Raw genomic sequence first — 10,053 nt, 5'->3', positions numbered from 1 at the left:
GAGGGAGGGAGGGAGGGAGGGAGGGAGGGAGAAAATTCTTTGGCTCCAGCTTGATGGACTGGGGCCCTGGATGACATATGAGGAGCAAGGCACTGGCTAGCTCTAGATGGGTTCTCAAGTCAGTGAAGGTTCTGGGCCTTCTGTGGTCGTTTGGTCCTCTCCACAGCACCGGGGACAGCTAACCAAATCTCTACAGTGACTCTATGTTCAGAGTTGACTTTCTCTATCTTGCCACTAACACTGGAAGACAGTTGTCACCCATGTCCCTTGTGGATCTTGCTGACTGACCATGGTGAGCTGTTGAACCAGAGCCTTTTATTGGAAAAATAAAACACAGCATGGTGCCTGGTCCCCTCTGCAACGCAGGCCAGCCACAGCTCACAGCGGCATGCGGGCTTTTATAGATTGTCAATATTTAAACACCTTGCTGGGACCCAGGGGCCTCTGGATCTCAGCTGTCATCTATTTCAGGCCTCATTACACAAACCATTAAACACCGTATCTTCTCATTTTCTCCACTGAAGCTCCCTGGCAAGGCCTTCTTGGGGTGGAGCCCTGTTTTAGCAGAGCCCTGCCTGCCTGGCATCTAGCGGGGACAGAGACACTCAGCAGTAGGCATCCCATAGCCCATATTGTCTGTTCACCCTGATACGTCCCTGCCCGGCCACATCCCTGCCTGCCCTCCTGAAGACAATCCCACCAACACTGCCTCCATCTGTCCCCATCCCTGTCTTCACCCCTGATGATTTCGCTGAAGAGCCCATGACTGTTGCACCCAACGTTAGCTAATGACAGTCACATCGGGCTAAGTCACAGAATCTCCTATTCCAGAGAGGGTGGTTCCCGAGTGTGGCCTGAGGACACGGCCATCGAGCCCTGCCAGGACGGCTGACCAGCTGGTTCATTGCTCTAAATTGTGAGCGAGCCTCCCCTGGAATCGTGTCACAGAAGTCGCCGGGAAAGCAGCTATGCGGTGGGCAGACGCGGATGATTTATTTACGCAAATTATTCCAAGGCATTTTGCTGTGTAGCTCTCAGAGCCTAATTTACATATTTACACAATACACTGGAATGGCACTAAAGGCACTATAAATATACTTTCCTCTCCAAAGCAGCCATGAAATATATATTTAGGACGCACCCAAGGCAGGCAGACATTGTATTGCTGTTTTCACAGATGATGCTTCAGCCTTCAGGCGAGGGACCGGGGCCTCTCCACCCTCAGCCCTCCTGGGTGCACCCCAAGTCCTTTTGCATTCATGGTGTTTATTGTCAGTTCTTGGCGAGGCGAATTTGAGTTGAACCAGGGAGAATACCAATATCTCCAAGCTGGGCATAGTGGTGCAGGCTGGTCTTCTCAGCATGCCAGAGGATGAGGCAGGAGGATGGTGAATTCTAGGTCAACCCAGGCTACAGAGAGAGACCCTGTTTCGATAATAAACTAGTGCACAGCTGAAGAGATGGCTCAGCTGATACAACACTCGCCAGGCAAGCGTGAGGGCCTGGGTTTGATCCCTGGAACGTACGCTCAGTAAAACCAGACATGATGATGCGTGCTTGAATCCCAGTGCTGGGGAGGCAGGGATGGGCTGGTCCCTGGGGCTCTCTGGATAGTCAGCCGAGCCAGCAAGTGCTACCGAAGTCGGTCCCTAGAGGGCTGCGGGAAGGAGACTTTGATTTAAAGTAATTAGTGCAGTCTGGAAACTCTGAGGCAGGAGTCTGGGGCACCTGAGGGCCTGCCAAATACCCTAACCACACCCCAAAGGACACAGGAGACCCGTGATGACCTCTCGTTCCAGTGCACTTATCTTCCTGCCGCAAGGAGACCCTGCCTCAAAAACCAAGGGGGACAGTACCTGAGGAATGAGACCCTAGGTTTTCCTCTGGCCTACACGTGCACAGGCATATTAAATAAATGAATGAATAGTCATATCCTTTGAAGGTTTGAGATCTGTGTGAGCAGGTATAGCATGTAGACCTCAGCAGGGGCTATGCCTCATGTAGCTCTCCCTCCTCCTCCCACCAAATGCCTGGGTGTCCTCCTCCTCCCCTGAGTCAGTCTCCTTCATTGGCCATCCCTGCCATGAGACTTGCACCAAGTGCTGTCTGCAACCCTGGGCAAGGACCAGACAAAAGACATTTTTATTAGCAGCTGTGTTCAGCATGTTGTTTAAGCCTCACCTCCTAGCTTGACTGCTTATACAGAGAGAAACGGCAGCGCTTAAGAAATAAACGACTGCCAGGCGTCCACTCGCTCAGCACTGCAGGCTGGCGGTCAGGCTGTTGGCTTCGTGAGTTACCGGAACCCGCAGCCTCGGTAGTGAGCGACAGTTTCATTCAGCGTGGAGGCCCTGTTTAATTGGCTGTGAAATCAAACTTTTGTATTGGCATGTCGTCTGCCCTGGTACCTGCAAGCACTTATGTCTGGGCGTTGGAGGGATATTTCCAGCGAAGGCCCCTTGGTCATGCTGCACTGGGCTCTCTCTTGGTTTAGAAAAGATGGGATAGCATAGGGAACAAACGCATCCCTTACATTGGGGCTGGGAGCTGCCAGCGTTGAGGGATAAAAGCTGACTGATTTCATCTTCTGAACACAAGCATAGCCTTTGACAGTAGATACGTTTGTACGGGAAGAGCCGTCCATCTGTTTTTAGGGTCTCCTTTCTCTTTCTTTGGGTAAACAACACAATGGAGGAGGAAAATCACAGAGCCCATCTTCTCTAAGGAACCCCATGCAGAGAGCTGAGGTCCAAGGTTCCACCATCTCTGTGGGACTGTGGTGACAGTGACACTTGCTTAGGAACAGTTGCAGCATCCATGTCCTGGTGCTTCCTTGCTGTCTTAAGACCTCGAGGCAGACTTTCTCTGACAGTGTGCCAAGAAACGAGAGATGGATGATCCAGGAATCATTTCCCCGGGGTTAACTCATGGGGAAGTCAGTTCGGGAGGATTATCCAGGGGTCAGTCACCTGAGGATCTGTCAATCATTCATCCAGGGATCAGTCATTTGAGGACCAGGCATGCAGGGGTCAATTATCTAGGGTATCAGTCATCACCCAGAAGGTTAGCCATTCAGGGAATCAAAGGTCATCCGTGCTGTTACCTTGTGACATTCGCAGAAGACCAGGCAACTGGGTGTTAGGCAGGAGATCAGTCAGACACGTGCTGATCACCCAGGGATCATCCAAGAGACCTAGGGGATCTGTCACCCAGAGACCAGTCTCCCAGGGGACTGATCAGTCACCCAGGAGATGAATCAGTTGCTCAAGGGACCAGTGAGTCAACCAGGAGACAAGTCAGTCACCCGGGGGACCAATCGCCCAGGAATTGGCCCAGGATCCACCGCTCAGGATCAGCCAGTAGAGACCTGGCCTTGTGTGTGACATGCGGTGACGTCCCAGCTTGCCCGTGAGGACAAGGGGGTCACTTGCACTCAGTGCCCAGGGTTTCCTTGTGGCAAACACAGTCCCGCCATCCTCGCCTGTTGTGATTGAGATGAAAGTCCAGGCACTGGGGAGCTTCTCAATACAAGGAAAATCAGTGGCACAAATCTCATTATTGTTAATAGTTCTGTAATGTTATATTTCTCACAAATTTGTGGAGGTATTTTCTCCATCACTGATTTATTGAGATATTTAGCAGCATAATAAAAATGAGAAAAACAACCCACAGTTGGGGAACAGTGGCCGCTCTCACAGCTGCCAAGTTTTGTTGATTTTTTTTTTGTCAGTCCCCCTTCCCCCGCCACTGGAGATCACCATGTAAATATTGGTGTGGATAAGCAGCCCAGTGAATTATAATCCAAGTACGACATACTAATTTTAGAAAGCAGAATTAAGCAAAATAAAAAATGCAAACATTTTCTTCCTTTAATTCCGAAGGAAATCGTCTTGGCATGACACCACCCTCCCCCATTTTTGAGTGTAAGTGGATTGCTGAATAAATCGCTCTGTGTTGAGATTCTATATCAATATTTTAAAATGTTTTTATAAAAAATGCACAGAGCTCCTGGAGCTATGACAGAGCTCTTAAAGTAAAATGTGGTCTTTGGGTGACGATAGGAGCAGGGAACATCGTGTGTGTCCCCAGCAACAGGAGAATATTAAGTAAACATGAATGCAGAGGACGCCGAGAGAGCTCAGCACAAAGGTGTTCAGACCTCAGATGCAATGGAAATCCTCCGGGCTCCGGGGCTCTCATCTAGCTTTAGTGGTTTTGAACAACACCCAGTTTTGTAAGCCTGTATTTCTTCTGTGTTTAGACTCTGATAGCATAGCATTATCTCTTTAGCTGAAAACATGCCACAACGCATTCAGCATTTAGGGCCTTGGAGCTAAGCACGAAGAAATATAGGGGTAATTGTTGTTTCTGGAAAGACTGTTGGAGTTGGGGCCTTGAAGAGACTATGGGAAGCAAAGATGGCTGCCTGGCAGGGTGAGTAGATGGGTGGGTGGATGAGTGAGTGAATGATTGGGGGTGGTTATGTTGGTGGGCAGAGAGATGGGTGGGTGGGTGTGTTCGTAAGTGGTTGAATGGTTCATAAATGGGTACGTGGGAGAATGGGTAGATGGATGGGTGAGTTGGTGAGCAGGTGCACATATGAGGAATGGGTGGATACAAAAGTGGATGGGCGTGTGGCTGAGTGAATGGGTGGATGGACCAATGGGTTGGTAGGTGGGCTGATAGGTGGATAGGTGAGGTAGTGCATACATGGGGAGTGGGTGGATGGCTAGATGGATGGGTGGCTGAGTCAGTGCACAGGTGCCCAGATGAGGGAGTGGGTAAGGATAAGTAGATGGATGGGTGGGCAGTTGAGTGTATGGGTGGGTGATGGGTGGATGGGTGGGTTGTGGGGGATGGGTATATATGTGTAGGTTGATGGGTAGGTGGGTGGATAGATGATAAGAACCAATGTCTCATTAATTCTTTAAAAATTCCAGAGCCCTGGGGTATACAGTGAAGTAAACCGAGCATACACTCTGGAGTTGTGGGTGGAATGGCTGCCACTTCCTGGAATGTGGCTGGGGGAGCGGGGGACATGCCCTTGCTTTACCTCTTCCTCCTGTCCTAGACTGTGCACAGCCTGTGAGCACAGAGCTTCCTGAGCCCCGAGGGGCAGAGGAGCATCCCACCACAGAGTGGGCCCTCAATCTTAGTAGATGGACAAGGGAACGTCAGGGGCTTAGAGCTATGCAGGCCAGGTGTATTAACTGCGCTATGACTCCCGGCCATTCTTAAGCAAAATTCACATAAGAAATATAAACCAGGGCTAGAGAGGTGGTTCACGGTTAAGATCGCTTGCTACTCTTAGAGAGGACCCGAGTTCGGTTCCCAGCATCTGTTTCAGGCAGCTCCCAGCTGCCTGTAACTCGGGCTCCAGGAGAGCCAGTGCCCTCTTCTGGATGCCAAATGCACCTGCACATATGGTATGTATAATTCACATAAATATTTTCACATACCTCAAATAAAACAAATCTTTAAAAAATATACCTAAGCCACAGTGACATTCATTCTGTGCACATAAACCTTGTTATTTGGGGGAAGGGGAGGGACCACCTACGCTATAGTTTGCCTTAGTAACATTGCCACCCCTGAGGGGTCTCCTGATGAGCAACAGTCAATGACGTGAGTATGTAGGAATAAATCACAAGGCTGTGTGATTAAAGGCCTCTGCTGCTGCCTTTGAAACCATCAGCATCACCTCATTCATTAACCTGTGACTATCGGGGCCTCGCCAGGGCAAAGTCTCAACCCTGAGCAAACACAGACTCATACACGGGCGATCTCCTCCTGTTTACCGATGGGCTGATCCACCCGAGAGCATCCTCTGTGAAGGAGGTGTGGCGAGGTTTTGTTTCCCGTCACTCCTGGGCATAAAACCAGCAGGTGCGTGCACATGTATATTCATTGGGCTCTCCCTCCCCCGGTCGCTGGCTTTTCTGAGTCCCGCATACCTCTGCCTCTAAGAGGAAACTGAACTTGGGAAGCACTTCTACATCATGGGAACAGTTCAGGCTCCGCGCCCACCTTTTAGAGGCAGCCTCCTTGGGGAATCACTTATATTTTATTTGCAATCACTCACGTTGCGCTGACTGCGTGTGAAACAGTGTGCTAAGCACGTTATAAATAAAAACATATTGAATCCTCAAGGCAGGCCTACACGGGATGTACCTATGTTATCACCGTTTGGTTGACAAGTCCCAGAGAGGGTGAGTGCTCTGCCTGAGGTCACACAGCCAATGACAGAACCTGGGCTATGTAGTTACAGAGTTTGTTCAGCCACAGTACTTTGGGATTTTAGTGCGTTGTTGCTGTTATTGTTAACACATGGCCTCCATTTAGCCCAGGCTAGCCTAGAACTTGCCATGAAGCCAAGGATGACTTGATCGCCCCTCCTCCACCATGTGAGAGCTTGTGTCACCGTGACCAATTTCACTGGCTGTGTTTCTTTTGCTCTGTTGGTTGGTGCTGTGGAATCAAAGCCATTTGCCTTTTTCTTCTTTTCTACATAAGACATTTTCTGGCTTTGATCTTATTTGCATTTTCCTAAATATCAGAATTTACATAAACTTAGTATTTACCTACAGTGGAAAACTATGTATAAAAGAAAAGTCACCGTGTGTGTTGGTATGTGTTTGTGTGGTGTGTGTATGTATGTGTGTGTGTATTTATGTGTATGTGTATGGGTGTGTGTATGTGTGTGGGTGTGGTGTGTGTATGTGTGGGTGTGGGTGGGTGTGGTGTGTCCCCGTGGAGGCCAGAGACACCCTCAGATGTCATTCCTCAGTCACTCTCCGCGGTCGCTCTCTAGCTGGAACTCACTCATTAGGCCAAACTGACTGGCCACCGAGTACTAAGGATTTTCCTGTCTCTGCCTACCCAGCTCTGAGAATTGTGCCGGCTGGGAATCAAACTCAGGTCCCCATACTTACGCAGCAAACCATTTACCCCCGAGCCACCTCCCCAGCCACACCTTAGCCTTATGAAGTGTACAGCTCAGTAACTCTGAGTACCTTCATGTTGCTGTGTCTCCATCGCCACCTTTCGTCTTGGAAACCCAGACCCTCCCCACTGATTCCCACTCCCTGGAACCCACCGTTCCATATTCTGTCTCCAGCACTAAAACAACCCCGAGGACCTTATCTAAACAACATTGTGCAGTATGTGGTCCTTTATGACTGGCTGACTTCACTGGGCATCTGGTCCTCAGCATCCAAGCTTACTGTCAGAATCCCTTTATTCTGAAAGCGGAGTAATATTCCGTTGTGTGAACATGCAGTGTTTTGTTTAGCCCTTTGTCTGTCCATGGGTCACTTGGGTAGTTTCTGCCTCTGGCATTGTGAATATTACTGAGAGCATGGATTTGAAAGCATCTGTCCAGAATACAAAATCTTAAAAAAAAAATGTGTAGTGGTAGTGCCAGGCCATTGACTAAAAAGCCAGGCTGGGGCAGAACTTGGCAGTAGCGCACCTGCCTAGAAACCTTCAGTGAGGCGCTGGGATAGTGGCTTGGCCACGAAGCACTGCAGAGTTTGCTCCCTAGCAGTTGTGATGCAGGTAAAACACTCACTCTGCAATTAGGGTGGGCTTGACACTGTAGGTGCTCAAGACACTGGGCAATGCTAAGATATTTTCATCTGGGAAGTGGCCTTGCAGGCAGAAACCAGGGTCTCAGTCCCAGCAGAGGGCATCGAGCTCTAACGGTGTTACCCCCAACCATGTACCAGGCCTGCATTTCCTGCACAATCCAGCATTTTTCTCTGAAAGAGATGAACCGCAGACAGATGGATGACGGCCAGTCCAGGAGCACAGATGTCCATTCTGTCCACAGTGCATGGAGAACGCCGTGCACCACCACAGTGGGGGCAGCAGTGAGAAAGGGGAGCTATGCCTCAAACTGTCCCCGTGCCCAGCTGGCTGCCTTTTGTTTCCAGCCAGAACAGGGTTGGGACCCGAAATGAGTGCAGGCCAGCGGGTGACCAGCTCGTGCCCAGGTGGAGTTGTCTGTAGGTCAAGAATGGGATCTAAAGGGTCAGCGATGGGGTATGTAGCACAGGCAGGGAAAGCAGCAAACCAAAAGGGAGCCAGGGTCCCTAAGGTGACATCAAGTGGGAAACCAGGGGAGACCTAGAACCCATGAGAATATGATACGGAGATGCCACTCCCGACGATGAGATGGCTCCGCCATGCCTGAGGACCCGTTTGGTGCCAGAGCTCACATGGTGGAAGAATGAAGTCCCACAAGTTGTCCCTTGATCTCCACATGTGCCCCATGGCATGTCCACACCCACATACAAAATAAGTAAGTGTAACAACAAATAAAGACACGATCATGCCCTGCTCGCTACTCTGGGGATTTGCTGATCAAGGAGACACGCCTCTCCACCCGTGGTCCTCTCCAGCCTCTGGGGCTGGCACCAGATGCCCTGTCCTGGGCACCTGTGAGCTGGCCAGCCAGGCATGCAGGCAGCCAGGTGCCTAGGACTCATCTCCAGAAGAGCTGCCCTGACCTCTGCTCCATCTCTGATTCCTCTTGCAGATGAAGGCTTATGGGACATGTTTGCGAAGGACATTCCCCGGAGCGCCACCTCGTACACCGTGGGCCTGGACAAGCTGCGGCAAGGGGTGACCTACGAGTTCCGGGTGGTGGCCATGAACCAGGCGGGCTTTGGGGAACCCAGCCGCCCTTCCACAGCTGTGTCAGGTAAGCCCTTTAGGACACGTGAGGGGTTCTGTCCTTTGTCCAAAAGACAGGAGCAGGAAGCTCATCGCGGGAGAAGGGAGGGGAGGAGCTGAGAGGCTGACCTGCCCTCCACTGGGGTGGAGGAGCTACTGCAGATGGCAGTGGGAGCACGGTGTACTCTGCAGCTTCTCCCTGGGGCTGCCTTCCTCAAGCAGAGCCCCAGACACTGAGCCACTGCCAAGGACACTGTACAGACAAAGTGAGATTTCCATGCCATAGCAAGAACTCAGGCATGGCAGCAAGCACTTGCAGTCTCTGCTCTGTGTAGGCAGGGAGAGGGTCCCTGGGGCCTGATCTGTGAGCTCCAAGGCCATGAGGGAGCCTGTCTAAAAGGGAGATGGGTGGGATTCCTGAGGATGACACCTGCCGTTGACCTTTCTGCAGTTGACTTCTCTGGCCACACACACACGGAAAAGAATATAAAACATTGCTGGTTCTGTGAAGAACTGGTATGAAGAGCTTCATGCCCACATGGTCTTGAACCTCACACAGCAGACAGCAGATAGAATACAGATCCCTCATTTCTTCCCTGGGGCAGCATCCACAAACAATTCTGAGATCCCACAGCATCCAAGCCAGCCATGGCTGCCATCTGAAACACAGTCAGTTCATGACATCCTTCAGAAATGCTAGCTTCCATCACCCACTGGCCTTGCATCAGTACCCAAACCCTGGGATGAGAACTCCCCACAGGACAGCTGAGGTCTCTCCTCCCTGCCAAGAGGCAGAACTGGCCAGCACTCGTGGGTGGCCAGCCTGAGAGTCACAGAACTTGCTCTGTGAGATACTGAATGCACAGCCAGACACCCCACTTACATCCTTCGGACTCAGAACACTGTCATCGCCTGAGAAGCCCTGTGGTGTGCCATTATCCAAAGCCAATTTCCCCTTTATTCCCAGCATGCACTCATTCGTCATCCAGCCAATGAGATACTTAATGCAAAGGTCTAAGTGTTTTCTGCAGGTTTTGGCAGCTGGAGACAGACCCCCGGCTCTGCCTATAAGAGGTTTGTCATTCAGGGCCCTCGGTACCATTTAACCAGCTCACAGGGACACCCCTGAAAGGCATGAGTGGGGGCCTATAGGCCCAGCACCTGTAGAGAGGACATTTTCCTCTCTTCAGGAACAGAATAGAACAAACAGGAAGGAGGCCGCGTGCATACCCTTCGCCCAAGCAGCTTTTACACAAAGCATTTTTGAGTAGATGGCTCTAAAGCAGGTTCGAACACAAAACCCACAGTTCAGCTCAGTTTTGCTAGGAACATAAAATAGCACACAGCCCCAGGCTTCAGGGGCTCCTGGACCAGCCA

General features: G+C 50.8%; 1 protein-coding gene across 1 annotated transcript in view; it reads left to right on the top strand.

The window, feature by feature from the left end:
- Positions 1-10,053, top strand: part of Sdk1 (sidekick cell adhesion molecule 1) — a 961,631-nt gene that overhangs the window by 930,750 nt on the left and 20,828 nt on the right. The window contains exon 41 of the mRNA XM_050163182.1: positions 8,540-8,704. Coding sequence (XP_050019139.1) covers positions 8,540-8,704 — 165 coding nt within the window. The remainder of the gene's footprint in view (positions 1-8,539; positions 8,705-10,053) is intronic.

The sequence above is a fragment of the Alexandromys fortis genome, unplaced genomic scaffold, assembly GCF_014885135.2.
Source record: "Alexandromys fortis isolate MF-2015 unplaced genomic scaffold, M_Fortis_MF-2015_v1.1 scaffold_144, whole genome shotgun sequence".
Lineage (NCBI taxonomy): Eukaryota > Metazoa > Chordata > Mammalia > Rodentia > Cricetidae > Alexandromys > Alexandromys fortis.
This window is presented reverse-complemented; position numbering and strand designations above follow the sequence as displayed.